Source organism: Saccostrea echinata, unplaced genomic scaffold (assembly GCF_033153115.1).
Source record: "Saccostrea echinata isolate AGI-Se365-2 ecotype Australia unplaced genomic scaffold, CSIRO_AGI_Sech_v1 ptg000054l, whole genome shotgun sequence".
Lineage (NCBI taxonomy): Eukaryota > Metazoa > Mollusca > Bivalvia > Ostreida > Ostreidae > Saccostrea > Saccostrea echinata.
Genome location: NW_026889803.1, coordinates 50,074,526 through 50,102,168, shown reverse-complemented (window position 1 = coordinate 50,102,168; position 27,643 = coordinate 50,074,526). Strand labels below are relative to the sequence as shown.

The 27,643-nt window shown below is 35.6% G+C and overlaps 1 protein-coding gene across 2 annotated transcripts; it reads right to left on the bottom strand.

Moving 5' to 3' along the window:
* LOC133204513 (cell death abnormality protein 1-like) lies at positions 1 to 27,287 on the bottom strand. 2 transcript variants are annotated; one of them, XM_061340260.1, is made up of 12 exons: positions 27,156 to 27,287; positions 25,393 to 25,581; positions 8,469 to 8,642; positions 7,575 to 7,769; positions 7,200 to 7,340; positions 6,959 to 7,102; positions 4,345 to 4,494; positions 3,712 to 3,876; positions 3,019 to 3,156; positions 2,573 to 2,710; positions 1,895 to 1,915; positions 1 to 616 (listed from the first exon to the last, which is right to left on the bottom strand). In XM_061340260.1, the coding sequence occupies exons 1-12, from the start codon at positions 27,208 to 27,210 to the stop codon at positions 489 to 491; spliced, it is 1,638 nt and encodes a 545-aa protein (XP_061196244.1). In that variant the 5' UTR covers positions 27,211 to 27,287; the 3' UTR covers positions 1 to 488. The 2 variants fall into 2 exon arrangements, with proteins under 2 accessions (XP_061196244.1, XP_061196245.1); XM_061340261.1 differs by lacking the exon at positions 6,959 to 7,102.
* Positions 27,288 to 27,643: the final 356 nt, after the last annotated feature.

Sequence of the window (27,643 nt, the reverse complement as noted above, 5' to 3'; positions counted from 1 at the left end):
TTATCGCTAGTTTTCATTTTACATTAAGTATTGCGAAAAGAAATGAACTGTGTTATTTAATAATCTAACACACACAGCCCTCTAGATTGTTACCAATACAAGAAGACAGGATATTTATATTGGACAGTAACAGTAAGAACACAAACCACACTATAGCAGAACTACTTATAACCAACCCTATTTTAAAGAACATAAAGTTATGAAGAAAGTGAATTGCAACCATGATCAAAAAATTATTATGTACTTATGTGGGTTTTTTTTTTCAAGGAAATCAACAACATTTTTTGTCATTTCTGCAAGATTTACCTTATACAGCGAAAAAAATAACATTCCTTACTTAAAAAGCCTTGATGCATTTACAGTATTAGGGATTCGCGAGATGTCAAGGTCAGAATGCAGTACTTAATTCATCTGTCTTACAATACATAATTCGAAAAAACTAAAGGACCACAAATAAAAGCATAAAAAATACTTGAATTAGTCTATTATCATGTAGACAATCGCCAGCGCAAGAGACCACACCCAGTTACGAAAAGAGTGGCGCCAAATCCCACACCAATTCCGATCCCGAGGCTTTTTGGTTCCCAAGTGATTGAACCTTCTTCTTCTTCATCATCTGAAAACAAGCAAAGGCATAATAATCAATATTAACAATGTATACCAGTTATAAGCACAGATATACTAATCAATATAAACAATGTATACCAGTTATAAGCAAAGACATACTAATCAATATAAACAATGTATACCAGTTATTCAGTTTTTTAAATAAAATGAACAAACATGAATACATACAACTTCTATACAAAAATCTTGCTAAACTCATATAAATTAAAAGTTTTACGGCTCAAAATATTTCAAAAGAAGTATAATTATGAACTTCAATGATAAAAAAGCAATAAAGTCATGAGTTTCGATTCTTGCATCAATAAAGGCAATGATGTAATGAATGTATCTAATTAGGTCACAGACTTCAGTTTCTGCAAAATACACGTATACATTCTAAGATGTGAAAAACCTGTGATGTTATTGGCTTCTTTTTTAATGCAAACATTTTGGATGGCAATATGCCAAGGAAACACATAATATCCTTTATCGAGCAGGAAACCATCCCGCAAGTACACTTCAAACGTAAATCATACCTAAAGATGTAAATCATACTTTAATATGTAAATTATATTTAAATATGTAAATTGTATTTGCTTTAAAATTATAAATAAATTTTGGAAAAATCATTTACGTTAATTCTACATAATAATTGGAAACGTATTTTTTAAATATTCAATGTCATTTATTAGATCTCAGCAGAAACGCTTTTATGAAGCCATTTAGACCACAGGCCTTTGGATCGCTTAAATCCGACTTACGAAAAATTTTGGGTGTAAAAATAGATAAAGCTATGCAACTCCTTACATAGGGTACCTACTTTTGCGATTAAAATACTTGCAAATATTTTAATTTAGTGAATATAGAACTAATTCGTCCCGTCATTCCCATTTTACAATTACTGCAAATATTCGGAGGCCCAAGCTAATGTCGATTAAAAAAAAATAAAGCCAATTTTGGAATTGATTTCAGTATATCTCGGGAAGTATACGGAATTTCAGAATGAACTTTGGTAGTAATGTAGGTTGTTTATATGTAAATAGATATGAATAGAAAGTAAAATTTTAGATCCTTTGATTTAAAAGTATTTTATCAACGAAAGTGGGTACCCTATGAAACGAGTTCCATACCTTTATTTTTTTTACACCCCAAATTTTTGTACGTCGGATTAAAGCGATCTGAAGGCCTGTGGTTTAGACCTTTTTGTCTTAAAGAAAAATAGACTAAATACATGCAAGTAAGTTTTAGATCTCGATATGAATGTTCAAATAATGTGCTTTGAACTTACATTCTGGATATAAGCAGACATCTGGAAAAAATAATAAATTGAATTTACTGATCATGTAAGTAAACAGTCAAGATGACAAGTCAAATGACAAACAACAGAAAACTTTATTTACAAAAAATAATGGCTACTGCTGGTAAGACAAAGTCACTGTATTCTTCAAAGTCCATGGAAATAATTAACATTAAATACAGTGTATAGTGACAATTTTGTGAAAACAGAAAATAACGCCTTGCATTTTCTTCTAAATAACTCATATGAATAAATGGAACCTGGTGTTAATTTAGTGCAACTACAATGTACACTGATAACTACTCTGAGGTTCTAAAACATAATGAAATTAATAGATAGCTTGTAACACAGTGTCAGATATGATATGTCTTAGACAAGAAAGAACACATATTGACCAAGGATTAATCAAAGGCATAAACCAAATTGTCAATGTTTGCTGTGTTGATATTGATAACATAACAATGTTAATATTCTATTAAATACTCGCTTTTTATTATTATTGTAATAATAATTATTATTATTTTGCTTTATGTACTATATGTAAACCAGCAAAACTTGAAACTTTGAAAAAAAATCAAATATGTGCTTTAGAGGTGAAATTTAGAATGTCCCAGGAAACTAAACAATTTTTAATACATTTTTTCAATATAGAAAGTTAGTTACTATTACCTCTCCAGTTACATGTCGACCAGCGCCATCCTTTCTGACATGCGCCTGGGCAGTTTCCGGTCTTCCAGTCACAAGGTTCGTTGTCTTTGCAAAAACACCACTTATCACAATCCCATCCAAATAATCCAGGTTCACAAACTAATGAAAATTTATTAAGATATCAATAAATTTTTCAACGAAAACACAAAATAAGAACTATCAAGGATTATTAAATATTTCGTCATTATGAAGTTAAATAATGTAGCATAACTTAAACAATTTTTTGTGCATAAAAGTCACTTATTCGAAGTGTCAATAAATAACGTTAATAAAAAGCTTGACCAGATGACAGGACTAATAAGAATATAGAATTTAGAATCAAATCGAACCACTGACTCATGAGAGAAAGCGTTGTCATACATTGTGTAGTATATCGCTATTTCTCACTATTTATATGAATATCTCACCTTTATGATCACAGCTTTCACCTTCATATCCGGATTCACATTCCCCTGGACAGTGTCCGTTAACATTGTTACAAGAAGCCCCACCTTTGCAATGACATCTACTGTTGCAATTTTCCCCAAATGTTCCAGGACTACACTCTAAATTTTGATTCAAAAAAGGAGTATTTTATAATGTGTGATGTATCTGCTTGATTTAGACAAGAGAAAAGGTAATTATTCTTTCAAATGTTATGAAATACATGTCATTCAGAGAGAGAGAGAGAGAGAGAAGAAATAATTTGTGGATCTATTGGAGCGCTTGTGGTAAGGTGCTTATACAACAATTACATAACCATACATTTACCACGTGCTCTAATCGATTTATCCCCTAAGAAGCAATTCAGGGAAGTCATCGTAATTCCTTGTATTAAATCTTACATTGAATTAATTACAGATATGATAATATTTTATCAATATCTTATCCCCCTCCCTACACACACACGTACATGTATATGTATCTTTTATCCTTATAACCCTAGCTAGAGTACTGAATGACAATTTATCCACTAGTTGACGCATAGCATGGGTGCTAACAATTCCGTGACCAACCATTTTATTAAAGAACAGCACGTGATTAAATTAGGGCACGCCCACTTAATGTCGGTTTATCAGAGGATATATAGCTATTTTATTATTTATGAATATAAATACTACCTGACGTGCAGTTGAAGCCTCGATATCCAGGGTAACATTTCAGGCACATGCCGTCTGTATTCCTGCATCTTTTTTTGAGACAATTTTCACTACAGTTCTTTTCACAATTTATCCCGTAAGTTGTTCGACTACATTTGTACAGGTACAAATACTTTGAATCCAAAGCTGCCAAAAAAAAAAAAAAAAATCAAGTTACAAGCCATGTTTCAGAAATATATGCTAGTAAATGTTTTTATTAAAGCTAAGTATATTCAAATTGCATGGAAGATAAAGATCAAACTTGCAATCAAGCCTCTAAGACGTTTCGAGGCTTAGTTTCTTTTTTATTTCCTCTCTATGAACATACAAACCATCTTTACTTCCATGAGTAAAGATGGAAAGAGCTATATGTACAATAAAGACGGTCCTTATCATACAATGAAAATTATTTGGACATTGCAAATGGTGGTATAGAGCTGAACTTTTGATGCTTAATAAGAAATACATACAATCAAAAATTATATATATGTCTGTTGTTTGTGGAAGAGGATTTTGCTTTCAATTCATATTTTTTATCTCTTTGTTTTCCTGTTTAATGAAATATCTTTAAAAAAAAAAACCCAAATCATCAAAAAACTCAGGAAAATTACTGACCAAATGAACTACAGTATGAGTTTTCAAAGCGGTATCCGGGTAAATCACATCCATCTGGGCAAATGCCGTTGGCAGGGAAGCACGTGGTTCCTTGCCGACATTTCCCACAATTCTGAGTACATCCTCCTCCATAAGTCCCTGGATCACAAGCTGTTTTATATATAAAAAGATTTTACCTTTTAGATGAAAAAATTGCATATCCTCATAAATATATGTATAAGCACATGGAGAGCAGTGAATTATTTTTTAGGGATTCTTTTACTCTGATAGATTTATTAGCTTTCACACAATTGGATTTGTGCAACCTCTGTCAAATCAGGCGATTCTGTCCAAATATTCCTCCCCCCCCTCCCAATTTCCCAGTGGAAATCCTGTTCTGTCCCTGGCTGTTTGAGCATAAATGATGTACACATCATCTTGACCTAAGGCCAACATTTTTTTTATATCCTGTTTTACGGGAGCGCCGACGCTAATTTGGGCTAAAATGAAATAAAAATTAAAGTCCCTAATTCAAGTTTTATTTTTATTTCTCCCACCGATAGTTTATTTATAGTCACTGAAAAAATAAAAGAAATATAAATAAACTTTTCACAAGCCTTTCAAAATGCGATTTGTCATTGGATGGGGTAAATACATGTATATTCATCCAATCACAGTATTCGAAGCGTGAATTAGTCACTGAAAAGCATAGCGCCAAAATGTCAGAATGGGAGGGTTTCATATATTTTTTAAATAGTCATTTTAAAAAAGTGATGTGTCAATGTCATATATTAGAAAAAGTATAAATTTCAGATTAACTTTTAATGAAAGATTGAATGAAATAGACGAAACAGTAATCTTGATCAAATGTCATGCGAAGGGCCACGTGGATACGGTGGAAATCGAGGTTCTGTCAACCGCTTGTTTCGAAAAGGTTTTGAGTACGTATTATCTTTGACAATTGCTTCAATACATTGAAATACGTCTTGAAATTTTTTTTAAACTAAATTTTTAGACAATAATGTTTTCTTTTACAAGTAACGACAGAACAGAACACTGTAGAACTGGTAGAAAGTGGCGTGACTGAGGAAATTCAAGTCACAACTTTCACTCTGAAATATTGGAATTCAAAATTACCTACGAAAATATTATGCTTGATTGATACAAGACATTATTTCCATTTTTATCGTTTTATGGAATTTTGCGTGCTATGTAACAAATTAATATACATCAGCGTATTAATATAAACTTTTTTTACCACTAGGGAAAAGTATTGTTGTAAATGATACGCCCTAACAAATATTATTTAAATTCAAGACCAGATTTCTTTTTTTTTTTTCATTCAAAAGCTGTGGATTAGAACCAGTTTCAACAATTAAATTTTTGAATTCTGCAGTAAACAGAATATTATCATGTGTATTTTACATGTGTATACTATGGAAAAGATGTGTATTTTCTACAGTTATGTTGAAAGTTAGCATGCTCATAAAGAAAAATATAAGGATAAAAAGAGATCAAAAATACTACAGATTGAGGAAGTTTGAATATGTTTTCAATAGAGATATTGTGGTACGTTTTTTCCACCTACGTATATATTAATTGGAATTGTGTTGAAAAAAATATTATACAACTTTTCTTTTCATCATGTCTCACGTGCACTTCTATGAATTAATTTATTTTAGCTGATCCATTGAATGTCTCATTGTATTTTTGCCATAACTTAGCCAGAGCTAGTCCAAAATCCTCAGAACTTAATTATAATTTGCTGAATATTGAAAAATAAAAGATTCTGAAAAGTTTATGAGGGGTGTGCGTAAGTTCTATAGGTTTACTGTGGTGACACTATGATATTTGACAACTGAGAGGACTATAGATTTGTATGTTTGATTTGCATTAATGTTAGAAACTGCAAGCTGTTAATACTAGAAATGCACCCCCCCCCCCCCTGTCGCAAATACCTAAGAGGAAGTTAAATCTAAAATAGTTCATTGATACATTAACAGTACCAATTCTGTGTTTTGTATGCATAAGTTTTTCAAATAACACTGTTTTCCTAACAAATTAAGGTCATCCCAGAAAATTCCGTCCTTAATTAAAAATAAAAAATTTTATTTAATTTTTTTCATTTTATTTTTATTTTTCTGACCGACTGCTTAAATTTTGAGCTTTTATTTTTATTTCGACCCCCCGACTCAATTTTTTGAAAAAAATTCCCGTAAAACAGAAATAAAAAAAATGTTGGCCTAAGCTACACATATTTGGTTTTAGGAAAAGCATCGGACACCTAAGAAGGGACCTGCTGGTTTCGAGAAGACGAATTTTAAAGATGGTCTCTTTTGTGCATAATACAAAAATTATTAAAATACGATGATCTAAGATAAAACAACCGTTTAGTTAAATTTGAGTGACGTAATATTTCAGTTAACACTTTGCCAAATATATCACCTAGAAGTAAATTGAAAGGCATGGGAAGGTTACCCTCGATTTAAATGACGATATTTTGTGCATCTCATCCATATTATATCAGAAAATTAATTTGCACCATTCTAGATTTTTAAATCTGATAAAATCGAATCTCAAATATGTGTAAAATAAATCTTAAACAGTATCATGTTACTTGAATATTGAAACCAACGTTTGTTACATAAAACTCCTTCAAACTTGACACTTTGGAACCCGTTGTTACAGACGCAAATCCCGTCTTTGGAGGAACAGCGAAAACTACAGTTTGGACTACACAGTTTAGTACAACCCTCACCGTATTTGCCTTTGGGACAATCTGCGGAATGGATGCAATCAATTCGTGAGACTTGTTCAACTTTAAGTGCTTTATGATTCAATTTTCATTTTAAAAAAATGATAGGTTGTGTTCTCACCTGGTGAGTCACATTTGTCACCCTTCCATCCGGGTTTACATCCTCTCATGCACGTGCCATTCACGTGATGACAAATACTGTCCACACAGTGAGTACTACATCGAGAATCACATATGTCTCCATAGGTCCCAAGCTCACAAGCTACAGGTGTGAGTAGTGCAGCTTTAGTGACCGATAATTGCAATGACGTCTTTAATATTATATAAAAACTTCAAAAGTATACCAGTCTTTTATGTATCACCGATCAAATTACAACCTAATTATTCATTAAATTATTTTTTAAAAAATAAGGAAAAAGAGTAAGTTCTCACATCTTACTCTTACTTGATGTTCATTACATAAAAACTGTTAATAAATTCAAATAGAGAATCTTACTCTCACTGCAGTTTCTACCCTTGAATCCAATGGGACAATGAAAGTCTAGTTCGTCGTCGCTTGTATAGTTGTTTTTCTTCAAATGCATGGTCATTGTTGTACAACTTCCGGCCAAAACGAAACACGTGACATTGGAAGGACAGTATGACTTGCATGGAACACAGAAATCCTCAGCAAAAGGTATTCCGCTACAGTCTAAAAAAAGCGTACAAATATAATTGAATCGCCTTGACTCGTGCCAATCGTCAATTGACTCGTCAATTAAAATTCAACAGGATATGAAACGTTCAGTTATGGCAGAAAAAAGTATATATCTAATCCAAAAATAGCAGAGGGTCACTAGTATATTGATGAACGAGGCTTTTCCTCAATCAAAACAATTTTTCTGAAGAGGGAACGTTGAAAATATGAAAAGATTGCGATTTAATTATAAATCAATTTATATGGTACTCACTGGAGCGAATTTGAATTTCCTATGTATATTGCAATGCTTGCAGAAATTTTTCTGTACCTAGTTTTATACTGTTCTGTAGAAAAACTTTAATAAAATTTCTATAGTTGGATAAATGTTGAATACTGTTGTGATAATAACTAACCAGTAACCATAAGAAAAACATGAAACAGAAGTATTTATGGACAAACATCAAAGGATGAGAAACGCTTGCTCGACTGTATAAACACGTATGAATGTTAAAAAGGAATCTATATTACTTGTCTCTTCTTAGTATCTCATTAATTAAAGACAACAAAAACTCTAACAATTTTTCTTGTCATCTGTGACATACATCAACTTGCCGTATTATACAGGTGAGTGATTAACAATTCAAATTTTCTATTTTTAAAAACAACACTTGAATTTTAACACCAAGTGTATAATGATGGTAAATTATCTACCTAATTCATAAAAATCACAAGATGTCGATCGCACTGTCTGAAAAAAATAAAAGGAAAGCAGCGATTTTTTGGTTAACTTTTTGCACTCCAGTTGCAAACTTTTCGGGGAATATATTCCTCCAGGATCTTGATAACATGTCCCATCTGATAATTTCAACAAATCCATCGTTGTATCTGGAAGACAGAACCATAAGTCATCAAAGGTTATAAAGCTTACCTCCATGCATGCATGTAATTATCAATATGTAAGTCAAACTACCATTCCATCATTTGTAACAAGTGTACATGTTAACTCATTATTGAAGGCCTTTCATTGAACGGCTAGAAACGCTTGTCACTAGCTTACAGCATCTTCTTCAGAGGCTATAGTATTACACTTATCTCTTGATTTATCATCCCTACAAATTTAGCCAAGGTAGGACATTTAGTTTCTTGGGATCCACTTTCTTAATTAATCTGGTCACTTGTCTATATAATAAACCCAGGGCAAGTCAATTAATATACATCACTGGAGACATCGTTAGGTAGGTTTGGTCATTACTTTGGAATAGTTAACCTGATCATGATAACCAATAAAAATGTAACAAATGCAGCATCCGAAGCATTACTGGTAGTGAATATCCCTAGTTGCGTCATCAATGCAAGTCTGGTCCCGAAAAGAATCATGCAGTTCTTTGAAAAATGGAATGGGCGTCCGAAATTTTTTTACTTTGGATGCCGACAACATGGTCTATCACTATTCATCTTGAATTCATTGTGTTAGGGGTAATGATCAACAACTATTGATCCAGCGTCTTGAAATAGAATTTTGATTTAAAGTCATCGAGGTTTTCTTGGTATATTTGAGATATGAAATAAGATTTCCCTGGGAAGAGAAATATACATCAATATCGACTAGACTGAAGCTAGCAGCCAATAACAGCAGCCATTAAGCCCGTAGAAGCTAGCAGCCAATAAGGAAAATCATCACAGGACTGAGAGTACTCTGACGCAATACTGTTTAATGCCTCATGTTCGACAATTTATAATTAATAATTAGATAATTAATGCAACACTTAATTATTAATTAATAATTCAAACACTTGGAGGCAGTTAAGCTCACCTGCATAAGGAAAATTATGCGGTTTCACAACAAACAAACAAACAAACAAAAAGAAGAAAATGTCACCATCTTTGACCGCTTAAGAATAAAACAGCATTGGAAATAGGTTAAGTACTTCCGGGAGAATCCCTTTTAAGCTCTTTTACGGGTCTCAGGAACATGATGGTGCCAAAAGGCTAACCTGAAATTTGCTTACTCCTAATATTTACATTGATAAGGGTTTGAAGGTAATTTAATCTGCTTCGAACAATTACTGGCTCAAGGTAAAAGGGTCCACAGGGCTATTATATACGACCATAAAATTTAGACTGAAGTGGTACCACCAAGTGGTGCCAAGGGCGGGTTACATATTTCAAGCAGTTATTATACCTCTTATCTTATAAGTGTGCTTTAAATCATTACTGTGCAAGATAGAAGATTTCTAGGACTATCTTTACCGCAATCGGTTTGAGGCTGTAACGGCACCACCAAGTGGTGCCAACGGTGGGGAACATCTTTCATGCTTTCATTTTTCAACCATCATTGACCACTAGAACAAACTAACACTAAACTGGAAAAAACTTAAGGGCCTTAGGGAGTATCCTTTGTCAATTTTTTGACAGGTTCCAATGACTATAAAAGGCCAGTTAGGTAACCTGAACTTTGTTGTTTTTCACTTTGTCTATTGATATACGGATTAAAAGTCAGATGTTATACCCCTTATCTTTGAAGTGTGCTTCAAATCATTACTGGGGAAAGGTAGAGGGCCCCTAGGACTATCATTTCCCGCTATCAGAATGTTGCTGTAGTGGTACCACCAAGTGGTGCCATGGGTGGGGCACGTATTTCAAGCATTCATTTTGAATGCATCTTTGGTTACTAGAACAAAGTAACACTAGTGAAAGGTTAAGGACCTTAGGGAGAACCACTTGCCAGGTTTTGGAAGTGTCCCTGGGAAAAGAAGGGGCCAGTTAGCTAACCTGAACTTTGTTGTTTTTCACTTCGTGTTTTAATATACGGGTTAAAGGTCAGTTAATATACCCTTTATCTTTGAAGTGTGCTTCAAATCATTACTGGGGCAAGGTAGAGAGCCCCTAGGACTATCATTTCCAGCTATCAGATTGTTGCTGTAGTGGTACCACCAAGTGGTGCCATGGGTGGGGGACGTATTTCAAGCATTCATTTCGAAAGCATCTTTGGCTACTAGAACAAAGTAACACTAGTGAAAGGTTAAGGACCTTAGGGAGAACCACTTGCCAGGTTTTCGAAGGGTCCTGTTGAAGAAAAAGGGCCAGTAAGCTAAGCTGAACTTTGTTGTTTTTCACTTTGTGTTTTAATGTAAGGGTAAAAAGGTCAGCAATTATAACCCTTATCTTTGAAGTGTGCTTCAAATCATTACTGGGGCAAGGTAGAGGGCCCCTAGGACTGTCATTTCCTGCTATCAGAATGTTGCTGTAGTGGTACCACCTAGTGGTGCCATGGGTGGGGGACGTATTTCAAGCATTCATTTTGAAAGCATCTTTGGCTACTAGAACAAAGTAACACTAGTGAAAGGTTAAGGACCTAAGAGAGAACCACTTGCCTGGTTTTTGAAGGGTCCCTGAGAAAGGAAGGGGCCAGTTAGCTAACCTGAACTTTGTTGTTTTTCACTTTATGTTTTAATATACGGAAAAAGGTCAGCTATTATACCCCTTATCTTTGAAGTGTGCTTCAAATCATTACTGGGGCAAGGTAGAGGGCCCCTAGGACTATCATTTCCCGCTATCCGAATGGGGCTATAGTGGTACCACCAAGTGGTGCCATGAGTTGGGGACGTATTTCAAGCATTCATTTTGAAAGCATCTTTGGCTACTAGAACAAAGTAACACTAGTGAAAGGTTAAGGACCTAAGAGAGAACCACTTGCCTGGTTTTTGAAGGGTCCCTGAGAAAGGAAGAGGCCAGTTAGCTAACCTGAACTTTGTTGTTTTTCACTTTATGTGTTAATATACGGAAAAAGGTCAGTTATTATACCCCTTATCTTTGAAGTGTGCTTCAAATCATTACTGGGGCAAGGTAGAGGGCCCCTAGGACTATCATTTCCCGCTATCCGAATGGGGCTGTAGTGGTACCACCAAGTGGTGCCATAGGTGGGGGACATATTTCAAGCATTCATTTTGAAAGCATCTTTGGCTACTAGAACAAAGTAACACTAGTGAAATGTTAGAGACCTTAGAGAGAACCACTTGCCTGTTTTTGAAGAGTCCATTGGAAAGGAAAGGGCCGGTAAGCTAACCTGAACTTTGTTTTTTTCACTTCGTGTTTTAATATACAGTTTAAATGTCAGCTATTATACCCCTTATCTTTGAAGTGTGCTTCAAATCATTACTGGGGCAAGGTAGAGGGCCCCTAGGACTATCATTTCCCGCTATCCGAATGGGGCTGTAGTGGTACCACCAAGTGGTGCCATGGGTGGTAGACGTATTTTAGGCATTCATTTTGAAAGCATCTTTGGCTACTAGAACAAAGTAACACTAGTGAAAGGTTAAGGACCTTAGGAAGAACAACTCGCCAGGTTTTTGAAGGGTCCCTGGGAAGAAAAACGGCCAGTAAGCTAACCTGAACTTTGTTGTTTTTACACTTCAATGGTAAGGGAGGTAGTAGTGTTTTTTTAACTTCATCTCACAATGCAATGTGAAAAAAAGTTTGGTTTAGTCTACTGGTCCCTTCCAGGGCCAGAGAGCCGGAGATCCCTCAAAAGGTTGACAAGATATACTAAATAAGAATACCTACTCATAGCAGTGCTATTTTAAATGTTATCCAAAGATGACAAAGAAAAAAAATGCTAACAATTTGGTCCCAAACCTTAACGTTAACACTACTTAATGGTACCCCTTCAACCCAAATGTGACAGTGGGAAACGAAAGCCCTATTTTGCCTCAGTCATGGTTGAATGCACTATTCAAAGGCAAGGTTGATAACTCTTTCAAACAATAGAGTGTCCTTGGGTAGAGTTTATGCAGTGACCTTGAATCAATTTTCTAGATGAAAGATCAACGTCAGAAAATAGCTTTGCATAAGAAAAATTTGTTCAGAGTATGTCTTCTCTCCCCTTGGCCTTACCTGGCTCAAACTTTACTCATAGAGTACCCATGGACGGAGGGTGTTCAATGCCATTTTTTTCAAACAAAGGTCAAGGTAAAGAAAACCTCATTGTGTACAATCCTTGTTCAGAGCATATTTTCTCCCCGCTTGGCTCTTTTGAGCTCATACTTTATACATAGAGTCCTCTTGGTTAGAGGGTTTGCGGTGACATTGAATCAATTTTCTAGATGAAAAATGAAGGTCAGAAAATCTCTTTGCATCAACATATACTTGTCTTGAGCAAACGTTCTTTCTAATTTTAATAGATGAAAGGTCAAAGTAAACTCTTTTTGTACAATCCTTGTCCAGGGTTTATTTTTTCTCCCGTTTGCCCTACCTGGACCAAACATTTATTTTCTAGGATGGTGGTCAAGTTTATAGAAAACCTCTGCAAATAAATTTCTTGACCATTTTTTCTTCCATCCAGGTCACAAAGAAAACTGCAACTGAGTTTAAGGCTTAAATCCATTACAAAATACATGACTGTTTTCATATTTTGAGTATGCAAAAATGAACCAAATTATGTTCGAAAATTACTCACATAGACCCTCACCAGACTTGTGCAGACGGGTAAACAGGGTATAATTACCATATGGGCCTGTACAAAATTGGACTAGGCAGCAATTAATCATCATTATTCTAATCAAAATAACAAGAAACACACTAGAGGTGTGATAAAATATATAGAGAAACAAAGAGTTAATTTCTATGTAAAACGTTATATTTTGTATGTTGTTAAACCATTTCCTTGCGTCGATTTGGTCCCTCCCTTCGACAAGAACCAAATCTCATGGCACTTTGAAAAAGTTTGCTAACATATACATATCCTATGAATGCAAAATTTTGGGAACAGCTTTATATTGAGTATTTTGTTAAGCAAGTGTTGCACCCCCCCCCCCCCCCCCCACCACCACCACCACAACCACCAGCCTTTATTTTTAGTTCATTTGATCTGACGGATCAAATAAGCTTTCAATTCTGATTAAAATCTCTGTTGTTGTTGTTGTCTTTGGCGTAAAATTTTTACAATATTATCTTCTCAAGAACTGCTGGACCAGTTAAAACAAAATCGCCTAAAAGTTTCCTTGGGTAAAGGGGATTTAAGTTTGTTCAAATAAGGGTAAAGCTCATTTTAAGGAGATATAAGATGACTGAAAATTTCAAAAGTCTTATTCTCCAGAACCACTGAGTCAGAAGTGTTTAATCTATTTGAAAGCTTCATAACATAGTGTAGATTTAATTTGTCCACACATGACCCCCAGGGATAGAGTGGGGCCATAAGAGGCAATTAAAGTTTTACATTGGAACGTATAAGAAATAAAAACTTTTCAAGACCCACTTGGCAAGAGCAATGGAAACTTATTGTGATAGCTTCATTACATAGAGTGGAATCAAAATTGTTCTTACAAAGCACTACTCCTCCTACCGTTTTATCTAATTTGAATGAGACTGTACAAGTAGATTATACTAAGATACATAATTCTGTTTATCTTCTTTTAAGAGATTTAGTTGAACAGTGTTGTCATGGTTAGTAAGGTAGATACAGTCAAACCGCATTATCTCAAACTATATGGGACAACTATTAACGTTTGAGATGAATCGAGATAACCTTGAATTTATACATGTTCTAGGTGGATTCATGAATCCCTATTTGACCCCCAGGGTGAAAATGAAAATTCCGAAACATTATTGCACATCTCCAGAACACCACCAACCATCTTCCATAAGATGATTAGGCTACTGTGTACAGGAGGCCCAGGGGCCAGATCGCTCACCCGAGCACTGTGGCTAGGAAAAAAGCAAAAATCAGTTTAGTATTGAAAAGCTTAAATGCATAAGTGGTCCCAAACTACCCCTAAAAGGGAGTGGGGGTATGATTTGAACAAAATAAAATCTACACTAACTCAGGATGCTTACATAATTTTTTGACTAACTGTGACTTTTTTCTCTACAAGTTTGAACTTTTATTGTAGCCCCACCCTACCCCTGGAGGTTATAATTTGAACAAACTTGAATCTACACCACCTGAGGATGCTTCCATATAAATATGACCAATCATAGCTTTGCTGTTCTTGAGAAGAAGACTTTTGAAGATTTTTCCTATATACACCTATGTTAAACTTTGATCGTCCATTGTGGCCCCATCCTACCCCTGGGGGTCATGATTTGGACAAACTTGAATCTACACCACCTGAGGATGCTTCCATATAAATATGCCCAATTATAGCTTTGCTGTTCTTGGGAAGAAGATTTTTGAAGATTTTTCCTATATATTCCTATGTAAAACTTTGATTGTCCATTGTGGCCCCACCCTACCCCCAGGGGTCATGATTTGGACAAACTTGAATCTACACTATCTGACAATAATTCCACACGAGTTTCATCTTTCCTGGCCCATTGGTTCTTGAGAAGAAGATTTTTCAATAATGCCATTAATTTTTTGCTATTTTGTAATATCTCTCTAATTATCCCTTCATTTGAACAAACTTGAATCCCCTTCACCCAAGGATACTTTGTGCCAAGTTTGATTGAAATTGGCCAAGTACTTCTGGAGAAGATGAAAATGTGAAAAGTTTACGACAACGCCAACGACAACGACGACAGACAACGGACAAATTTCGATCAGAAGAGCTAAAAATGTAAGAGGGGTTCTGGGAACCAGGGGCTTTTTGCATAAAAACGTCATTTTTCGACCCCATATGACCCTAAGGGTGAAAATGAAAATTCCAAAACCTTATTGCACAGCTACGGGACACCATCAACCATCTTCCATAAGATGATGAGGCTACTGTGTAAAATGTAAGAGGAGTTCTAGGAACCAGGAATTTTTTGCATTTTTGACCTCCATTTGACCCCAGGGTCATTAGTAACATTAATGCTCATACAGGACACCACCAACCATGTTCCAAAAGATGATTAGGATACTATTTTAAATGTAAGAGGAGTTCTGGGAACGGTATTCTATCTCAAAAGTCCAATGAAACGATACAAATTTGAAGCAGAGCAAACTCGGACCGGAAAAATTAGAGGAGGGATCAGGTGCCATGGAGGAGTAAGCATCCCCTGCCGACCGGTCACATCCGTCGTGTGCTTCTTGTCATGATCGGGAAACAAAAACCAGATAAATCCGTAGAAAGTTCAGTGTATATATAATGGCATAACAATTAGTATGAGAAACGTCAGTCAGCATTTGACTCAATGATAGGTTGTATGTGCTGACAAGGTCATTATATCGACCGAAAAACTTGCGAAAAGAGGACTTCAAATGACACTGTTGATACCCTTGTTTCGTCAACTTGTTTGTTAATAGCTTGCCTCGTTTTAGAAATTGTTCATACGTAGAGCATGCTCTTGCGTATCGGATCAACTGAGAGACATAAACAACATATGCAGGTGATAAGGGTAAAATTGAAAATTTCAAAGCCTTATTGCAAACCTACAGGACACCTATTATATTCCAAAAGACTGATTGGTTACTGCTTAAAATATAAGAGGAGTTTGAGGAAGAAGAAAATGTGACACACGGACGGAATAGGGTAACAACATTACAAGAAAACTTTACAGGGCCTGGATATCGAATATCTGAAACATAATCCTCCATTGTGTTCATGTTCTTCTTCACCCTATAACTATAGTCCTGCTGGACACGTTATTACTGGTGACGTAAATATAGTTAATAATGAGGACCTTAGATCACTAATTTTAAAAGGTCCTAAATATAGGGAACCCCGATCCTTCAACTGGCGTCGAAATTTCTTAAATATTATGGATTCTGTAGAGGATTACGCCAGGCGATGGGCCAGATATGAAAAAGAAGACCTTGACACTTTGTCAGAATGGATATCAGATGTATATTAAAATCGCGCATTAAAAGATTGAGAACCATATGAGAACCTTCTATCCTTCTGTATTCAATAATCCAGAAGTGAAAAAAGAAATAGATTATATGATCAGTACGTACTGGTCCCTGGTGACAACTCAGGTAACAACATTGTCTTTGTTTGTAAGGCTCATTATATTAAATGTATTTTAGAGGAACTTGGATTTAATTCTACAAGTGGTAATCCAAATTATACTCATAGTTCCCTTTCTAAAGAAGAAATTTTTCAAAATCATATATGTCAGTTTTGAATATTTTTAATATTGCAAACAACCATAATGAATTTGAATTACCATATCTATATTGGATTCCGAAACTTCATAAAAATCCTTACAAACAAAGATACATAACGGGTTCCAGTAAATGTTCTACCAAGCCTCTTTCTTTACTCCTCACAAAGATATTAACAGTAGTGAAGGAGAAACTTCAAGAGTACTGTGCAACAATATATTCGAGAAGTGATGTAAATCAGATGTGGATACTTAAAAATTCTAAGGAACTTTATGAGAATTTGAAATCACAAGAATTTACCAAAATCATCAGCTTAAAAACTTAAGACTTTTGAACTTTATACACAATCATTCCCCACGATAAATTAAGCTGTATGCTTTCGAATATAAGTCAATGATTGAGACAAATGTATTTTGTCAAAGAGAATTAATATTCTCTATGTTGCGAGCTTATAGCTATTAGCTCGTCTTATTTTGTTGTACAAGATGGAATTCCCATGGGCACCAATTGCGCCCCGTTATAAGCAGACCTTTTTTATATTCATATGAAGCAGAATTTGTCCAAAATCGTATACATGAAAAGAAGAGAACACTTATGGAGAGTAATCGTGTTAAAAAATCCAGACTTGTAAATTTGTAAATCCAAACTTGTAAGTTTGTAAATCCAAACTTTTAATTGTATCAGTTTCATAATCTACATATGTAAGTAGGTAATTCCGACATCCTAGCATGTAGTTCCGAACATAAAACTGTGTTGACTTTGAGTTTATACTATGAATGTGTGTATTTTTGATGTTGTAAACTTTGTTTTCCGGAATTTATATTTCCGTGCCCTGAATAAAACACAAAGACAATTGACAAGTCTACAGATGTAAAGTCTACATGATTGTCGATTGTCGTACAATTTATCATTGAGTCAAATACTGACTGACGTTTTTCATACTTATTGTTAAGCCATTATTTACACACTGAATTGTCGACGGATTTTTCCGTTATTTCCCGATCATGACAAGGAGCACACGGCGGGTGTGACCGGTCGGCATGGGATGCTCACTCCTCCATGGCACCTGATCCCACCTCTGATGTTTTGGAGGTCCGTGTTTGCTCTGCTTCTATTTTGTAATGGTTAATGGACTTTTGAGTTTGAATACTGTTCGTTATCTCCATATATTTCATTTAGAAAGTGCGGGTATAAAAAATGAATTTTATTTAGTATTCGATTGTTTCCTAGTGTACAGTCTCATAAATCCAATATGGAAGTGCAAATTATAGAGATTTTAAATGTCATAAGATTTGATAAAATTCGCTGTGCAAATGCTTCAATATTTTGTGTGACTACCAAGCGCTGATACAACAGCATGACAATGCCTCAGAGAACTCCGAATAAGAGTTCTAATCATTTGCAATGGGATCTTGCTCAGTTCTTCACAGAGAGCATTTTCCAATTCCTGTACATTTGTTGGAGGCACATCAGTCGTACACATCGCTGAAGGACATCCCAAGTTTGTTCTACTGGGTTTAAGTGTGGCAAACATGAAGGTCATTGCATTTGTTCAATTGTTTCATTAGAAATATATTGTTCAACAACTCGAGCCGTGTTTGGTCTTATTATCCATGCGATCAAAATCTTGACCAATACTAGTAGCAGCTGTATAAGGACAAACAATGTTGTGAAAAATCTCATCCTGTAGATAAGACCAGTTAACGGACCATTCCGAATGAAATACTGTTCCGTAATCTATCGGAACATAACCCACTCCAAACCATGACAGAAAGCGGTTATGCTTAGCAACACAATAGTTATGGTACTGTTAATTCTTTTGGCGCCGCACACAGAGACGACCATCATGGAAGCCCACACAAAACTTGGATTCATCTGTGAACAGAATCGGTCTCGTTATTGCCAATGTTCATGGTTATTGCTAACTCAAGACAAGCATTGCGAGGTATTACAGTCAAACATGGACGGATATGCTGTCTTGTAAACATGCAAATTTGCTGCAGGTATCCTATTTCTTAACGTCTGAGTGGGTTTTTGCAACCCATGAACATTCTTATACTTCCTATTCAAGATTTCGGCAGACATGACCCGATGCGTTTTGGCAAGAGCAAATTTCACACTGCTGACGGGCTGTCGTACTTTTTGGCCTGTCACTAAGGTCTTTGTTGCAACCCCTCCCCCCCCCCCCCTCCTGTGTTCTGGGACCTTTCCCTTTACCTCCTTGATACGCTTTGACTGACGTTTAACTGTCGAACCAGTTGTCGTTGAGCATACCCAATTGCAACATGCTTTTGGCACAACCGTTATGTACATCCATATGTCGCCTCTGCGGTATGTTGTCATTAATTAAGGTCAGCACATGTCAAATTTCAAAGTCTAAAGTAATTTTTAGCTCACCTGGACTGAAAGTTCAAGTGAGCTTTTCGGATCACCAGTTGTCCGTCGTCCGTCCGTCTGTAAACTTTTCACATTTCCAACTTCTTCTCAAGAACCACTGGGCCAGTTTTAGCCAAACTTGGTACAAAGCATCCTTTGGTGAGGGGGAGTTTAAATTGTAAATATGAAGGACCAAGTCCCCTTCAAAGGGGAGATAATCAAATAAAGACAAAACTTGGGTAGGGTAATTAAAGAATCTTCTTCTCAAGAACCATCGGGGCCAGAAAAGCTGAAAGTTATGTGGAAGCATTCTGGGGTAGTGTAAATTCTAAATTGTTCAAATCATGACCCCCGGGGGTAGGGCTGGGCCACAATAGGGGATCCAAGTTTTACATTGAAATATGTAGTAAAAATCTTTAAAAATCTTCTCAAAAACCACTGGGCCAGAAAAGCTGAAACTTATGTAGAAGCATCCTGGGGTAGTGTAGATTCTAATTGTTCAAATCATGACCCCTGAGGGTAGGGCGGGGCCACAATATGTACTACAGGAGGTGGGGGGATCAGGTACAAAACAGCAAGGCCAAAGTTACTCAGGTGAGCGTTGTGGCCCATGGGCCTCTTATTGAAAATTATAGCCTTACACAAAATTTCTTTACCTTGACCTTTGACAGCTGTTTCTCATTTTGGGAGGGGGATATTGCAAATGTAAACTCGGTAATCGAATTTGTGCTAATAAAAAGCAGAATGTACGACAGCCACATAAATATTATTCTTAAAACAAAACTCTTGTATATATATATATATATATATATATATATATATATATATATATATATATATATATATATATATATATATATATATATATATATATATATATATATATAAAATAAGACTTAATTCCATGACCCTTTGCTTTTTTGTTGAGTATAAATTATTTTTTTTATTTTTATTGATCAACTACAGTATTTACAGTGATTAATTATCATAACTGAATAAACAAAAGAAACTAACTTCTCTCTGTTTACTCATAAGATCAATGGTACCCTGCTCAGAACCAGAACACTTGATCCATTGGACCAGTTTCAGAATTTTGGAAAGGTCACCCTTCCTTGTTTCTTTTCTTAACCATGCACTTTGTCAGCTTAATACACAGGAACAGAGAAGAAGATTTTCAAAGAATTGAAGCAATATCACTATACATGTATGACCAATATAGCCCCACCCTAACAAAATGACCATGACCAAGAGGCCTTAATTCAAAATTTTGGAAGAGGCACACTTGCTTATCATTTCTGTGTATTTAGTTTGTCTCCTAAATATACAGCTGAGAGAATAAGACTTTAAAGAATATTACTTTACCTATATGATCAACATGTATAAAGCCCAACTCTTACATCAATACTCCAAATCTAAGGACCATGAATTTCACAGTTTGCTTTTGAGGTATCATTGCTTATTGGAATTCATAAAATAAGCAAGCATCTAACGAATAAGTTGATTATACAAGGATATAAAGAATCTCGTTTATACACAATATTTTGCAAATTCTATGGTTGAAAAATGGCTATGATTGCAACTACAATCTCTCGTTAAGTCCATTACTTTTACACTGAATTGTCTACTGAATTCTCCAGTTTCCCAATAATGACAAAGAGCAAACAACGGATTTGAACGGACGACAGGGGATGCTCACTCATTTAAGGTACCTGGTCCCTCCTCTGTTTTCAGAGGTCCTTGTGGCTCTGCTAACAATTTTGTATTGTTTGCTTTGACTGTTCGTAATTCTCATATCTTATAAATGCTAAAAGTCTGACTGCTTGATGTCTAGGAGTAAATAAGACTTTTAAAAGTTACATTAAATTTGATAGTTTGAACCCCACCCCTCAGGTTCCAACAAATTTGATGTCGATATCGACAATATAACATCGATATTGTAATGCTATCGATCCTGATCATTACTATGGAATTGGAAATACTGGATAAATATTAAACTTAGTTTTATTTCGACACCGTTGATTTCGACAATATCATCGATATCGATACAGATCTGTACAGTTTATTTCCAAATTGAGGAAGAAACATATTTATAGAACGTCGCAAGTATGATGTCGATGTGCATTCATTATTTGGCATAAGTATCTAAATAAATAAGGATGACAAATAAAGGGCAAGGGGTTGTTTTTTTCAGGAGGTTGGAGTTAAGGTAAGGTTTTGGGTAAGGGTGAACGTTGGTAAAAATATCATGGTTTGCGGAATCATAATTCAATATCGGTACGATTTCGACATTAGGGCAAACTTAATAATCAAAAAGAACGTACTCATAACTGTAGCATAAAGAAATGCATCCACAAGAATGATATCGAAAATGATTTAATATCCATACGATATCGTCGATATCGACAATATCGATAGCAAGTACAATCTTCCTAAATTTAAAGTATTTAAAAAAAGACATACATACACAATGGCAAGGACAGCAGTTTGAAATGCTTGAGCAAACATGAATCGACATCGAAATGATATCGACGATATCGACACTACAGGAGGAACTTCAGAAAATTATAGCATTCAGGTAACATAACATTGAGGGAGGTAACCAACATCCATTGAATAATCATGATTGCGATATCGTGGATACGTACAGTAAGAAAAGCTTTGTAAATATTGAATATTGTAACATACGAACAAGAAAAAAGAAATATTGTAGCAAACTATGAAAAAATAATCTGTCGATATCATAACTACATCTTGTCTTGGACATAACTGGGCTCCAAAGAGCCAGGAACATGAAATTCACAACTTTCCTCTCCTTTTATCACACATGCTATATACCAAAATTGATTAAAATATATATAAAGGTCACATAGAAAAAGCTGAATATGTTTAAATATAACATACGACGGACGACAAATGACAACAAACGAAAATACAGCAATAAGTCACCTGAGTAAATGAACAACCTCATCTCCAAATGTAATGCTAAAATGTGACATGGTTCGGATGAGATAATTGCCTCAAAGACTCTCTTAAAACATAACAAGGCGCACTTCCTATGATCCCTTTCCTTTGCCTAGTGTTGGTTTGTTACATTATTCAAAGATGGCGGAGAAGAAAAAACGCTTGAAACAACCCACTTGGTGGAACCTCTACAGTTCCAACTTAAAAGCGAAAATGATAAGCCCCCCCCCCCCCCCCATTCTGCCACAAAAGTACTTTCATGCACACTTCAAAGATAAGGGGGTAATAGACGAATCTTAAATTTTCTTGAAAAGTGAACAAGAAAAAAAAAATAAAGTTTCTCTCAGAATATTGGCAATGTCCAGTCTTAAAGACCCTCCAAAAACTGAAAAGGAATACTTCCTACGATCCCTTATCCTTCCCTTGTGTTGGTTTGTTATGGTGTTCAAATATTGCGAAAAATAATACTTCAAAAAGGGATTTCAACTAAAGCACAACTAGGTGGTTCCCATAAAGTCTTAATCTGAGATCGGCAAATGATAGCCTGATACGCCACCTACTATGCCCTACTAACGGTATGATGCATATCCACTTCCAAAAAAAGGCTCATAATAACTGATCTTTATCCGTGTTTCAATATCCATTGTAAATATACGACAAAGTTGAAATGGCCCCCATCAGGACCGAGAGAACCCGATAAAATTTTTCAATGATCCTCAACCAGTATTAGTTTCTTCCGTGGACCTAAGGTGATTTGAAAATGAAAGTTTGAAATACGCCCCCCCCACCCACCCATGGCACCACTTGGTGGTACCACTACAGCCCCATTCGGATAGCGGGAAATGATAGTCCTAGGGGCCCTCTACCTTGCCCCAGTAATGATTTGAAGCACACCTCAAAGATAAGGGGTATAATAGCTGACATTTAAACTGTATATTAAAACACAAAGTGAAAAAAACAAAGTTCAGGTTAGCTAACTGGCCCTTTTTCTTCCCAGGGACCCTTCAAAAACCAGGCAAGTGGTTCTCCCTAAGGTCCTTAACCTTTCACTAGTGTTACTTTGTTCTAGTAGCCAAAGATGCTTTCAAAATGAATGCTTGAAATATGTCCCCCACCCTTGGCACCACTTGGTGGTACCACTACAGCCCCATTCGGATAGCGGGAAATGATAGTCCTAGGGGCCCTCTACCTTTCCCCAGTAATGATTTGAAGCACACTTCAAAGATAAGGGGTATAATAGCTAACCTTTTACCGTATATTAAAACATAAAGTGAAAAACAACAAAGTTCAGGTTAGCTAACTGGCCCCTTTCTTTCTCAGGGACCCTTCAAAAACCAGGCAAGTGGTTCTCTCTTAGGTCCTTAACCTTTCACTAGTGTTACTTTGTTCTAGTAGCCAAAGATGCTTTCAAAATGAATGCTTGAAATACGTCCCCCACCCTTGGCACCACTTGGTGGTACCACTACAGCCCCTTTCGGATAGCGGGAAATGATAGTCGTAGTGGCCCTCTACCTTACCCCAGTAATGATTTGAAGCACACTTCAAAGATAAGGGGTATAATAGCTGACCTTTTACCGTATATTAAAACATAAAGTGAAAAACAACAAAGTTCAGGTTAGCTAACTGGTCCCTTCCTTTCTCAGGGACCCTTCAAAAACCAGGCAAGTGGTTCTCTCTTAGGTCCTTAACCTTTCACTAGTGTTACTTTGTTCTAGTAGCCAAAGATGCTTTCAAAATGAATGCTTGAAATATGTCCCCCACCCATGGCACCACTTGGTGGTACCACTACAGCCCCATTCGGATAGCGGGAAATGATAGTCCTAGGGGCCCTCTACCTTTCCCCAGTAATGATTTGAAGCACACTTCAAAGATAAGGGGTATAATAGCTGACATTTAAACTGTATATTAAAACACAAAGTGAAAAACAACAAAGTTCAGGTTAGGTTACTGACCCTTTTTCTTCCCAGGGACCCTTCAAAAACCAGGCAAGTGGTTCTCCCTAAGGTCCTTAACCTTTCACTAGTGTTACTTTGTTCTAGTAGCCAAAGATGCTTTCAAAATGAATGCTTGAAATATGTCCCCCACCCTTGGCACCACTTGGTGGTACCACTACAGCCCCATTCGGATAGCGGGAAATGATAGTCCTAGGGGCCCTCTACCTTTCCCCAGTAATGATTTGAAGCACACTTCAAAGATAAGGGGTATTACATCTGACTTTTAATCCATATATCAATAGACAAAGTGAAATACAACAAAGTTCAGGTTACCTAACTGGCCTTTTCTAGTCATTGAAACCTGTCAAAAAGTTGACAAGGGATACTCCCTAATTATGGCCCTTAAGTTTTTTCCAGTTTAGTGTTAGTTTGTTCTAGTGGTCAATGATAGTTGAAAAATGAAAGCTTGAAATATGTTCCTCACCGTTGGCACCACTTGGTGATGCCACTACAGCCTCATACCGATTGCGGGAAATGATAGTCCTAGAAATCTTCTATCTTGCCACAGTAATGATTTAAAACACACTTATAAGATAAGAGGTATAATAGCTGCTTGAAATATGTAACCCGCCCTTGGCACCACTTGGTGGTACCACTTCAGCCTAATTTTCATGGCCGTATATAATAGCCCTGTGGATTCTTTACCTTGTGCCAGTAATTGTCGAAGCACACTTCAAGGATCATAACTTAAAATAGATTAAATTACCTTCAAACCCTTATCAATGTAAATATTAGGAGTAAGCAAATTTCAGGTTAGCCTTTTGGCACCATCAAATTCCTGAGACCCGTAAAAGAGCTTAAAAGGGATTCTCCCGGAAGTCCTTAATCTATTTCCAATGTTGGTTTGTTCTTAAGCGGTCAAAGATGATGACATTTTCTTTTTTTGTTTGTTTGTTTGTTTTGAAACCGCATAATTTTCCTTATGCAGGTGAGCTTAACTGCCTCCAAGTGTTTGAATTATTAAATAATTAAATGTTGCATTAATTATCTAATTATTAATTATAAATTGTCGAAAATGAGGCATTAAACAGTATTGCGTCAGAGTACTCTCAGTCCTGTGATGATTTTCCTTATTGGCTGCTAGCTTCTACGGGCTTAATGGCTGCTGTTATTGGCTGCTAGCTTCAGTCTAATTCAATATCGACAGTGGAAAAAAGGAAATATGCGTTTCACATTTGAGTTGTCTAGTTCTTTTTAAGGTTCGTTTCCTTTACGGCAGTCACTTTCAAAATGAACAGAAAACTTTCAAGGTCAAATTTGAGTTCTTTGATATACTTACCATCATCATGAATTATTTTTAGGAAATCATAATTTGAGAAAACACTTCTCGTATTTTCACTGAAATTTGTCAGGTTTTTTAATTTCTTGCATTCCACAACCTGTAGAGGGCTGCCAGACTTCAGAGCAGATGTTGCAACAAATTGAAAATCATCTAATATTCTACCCTTTTCAGCACTCCCGAGACTCACTGAAATAAATTTTAAGAATCAATCAATACCTTGTAGCCAGAGAAAAAAAATTCAACTTACCTGAAAAAAAACTTGACAAGCGAAAAAAAGGGAAATTATCCAAACCCGAAAACCCTATTTCGTGGGGGGGGGGGGGGGGGGGGGGGGGGTAGGTTCCAACTTCTTTCAGTACCAAATTTTATTCATACACTACTACAAAACCCTTATTTGACTCTACTACAACAAAAAGTGGGTGGTCAACCGGCCTTTCAATTAACATTTCAAATAGTAAAAATAAAGTCTTTGGAAAAAAGTGGGGGTAGCCCCCCCCCCCCCCGTTGCAACGTGCCTGAATAGTAATTAAAAGGTGTGAAATAGAAGTGTAACCTTCATATTTATAGGTGTAGCATGCTTTTGGTATATTTAGGGTTGGATACCGTTAAGGTTGAAACAGTACGATGCCATACCGGTATTTTTGAAACGATATGGTATTTTTAACGATACGGTACCATACCTTGATGAATGAGAATATTTAAGGGTTCATTTCATAACAAATATGCTTTCACCAGTCATCAACCATTCAATGTTATAACCTAAAATGAGCTTATAAACTATGATTATATTTCAATCTTTTAATAAATGACCAACAAAACAAATAAATTGAATCTCAAACAAATTAACTTGAATAAATACATAATCACAAGTATACACAAGTTCCGTCTTTGCTAGGACCCATATTGTTTGGTCTCACTAAACAACGAAACATTAGAAGATGGATAGAAATGCACATCACATTTTTGCGACATTTTGCCTTTTTAATTTTTTATAAGTTTTTATTAATTAAATTAAAAAACGATTAATTTTAATGTATTTAAATTTTTTTGATAAAAGAGATATACGTACTGATTTACCTCGAATATCGGCAGTCGAAAGCAAGTGTCGTATGGTCATACTAAGCATCCATTTCGTTAATTAGCCTACCCTTTCAATGTGCGGAGAAATCTATTTTAGCGAGTTTTAAATCATTTTGAATGTATTAAAATGTTTCTAAGATTAAGAAATAGTACCGTTATTAGTACCGGTATTAAATGAAACGGTATTTTACTTGTATTTTTGAAGTAACTATTCGGTATACGGTATTGGTACCGAGTACCGGTATCCAACCCTAGGTAGATTGCCATGTATCTGTTCTCTCCGATTGCGTGAGTCAATAATTTATATATACATGTACATGTATAAAAAAGAAACAAAGGGACTTCATAAAAATTGTTAAATACCTAGACTACAGAGATACACGTACTTCTCTCAGGAAAATATATGCATATACATCTGAGTATAACATTCACTTTCAATCAAAATAAATTTGTGATAATCCGAACGGAGAACCGTAGATGGTTAAATCCCTAATTGCCGTTACCTTCTTCAATCATTGGTATTTTCAGAAATTAGTGTTTTACTAAATGCTTAATCACACAATATATTTCATGTTTACATTTTAAAACATATACCATAAAGAAAGAACGTTTCTTTGATATGTAGATCGATAGGCCTAGTTTAATAATTTAGAAGTTGGGCACATGCATGAAATACTTACGTAATAGAGAACCGAGATAAATTAATAAGTTCAAAAAGTCCCGATTTCTTAACATGTTCAACCCTGTGTAATAATTAATATTCCAGGCATGAGCTCAAAATTGTGACTTATAGCAATCCCTTTTACACATTAATGAACAAAAAATTCCATAGTATGGAAGCTTGAAAATGTCAAATTTACTTGAACAAAATAATGAAATCACCAAGGTATCATTTAAAAGATATGATCACAAACCAAAGCAAACTATATATACACGTAGCTTCAAATAACTACATGTGCATATAGCTTAAAGAACTACATGTGTATATCGTTTAAAGAAAACTACGCTCTATATTTGTATTTATTTCAACCAAGTTGAGGAGATTAAATAAAAAAATCGCACTAAACAGAATACACAAAGTGGATGTTGATTGCAGTTTCGTCCGACTAGCTGATTTCTATGGCACTAGTCGTGAAATCAGTGGTGTCGATTTAGAGGCAAGTCTCCA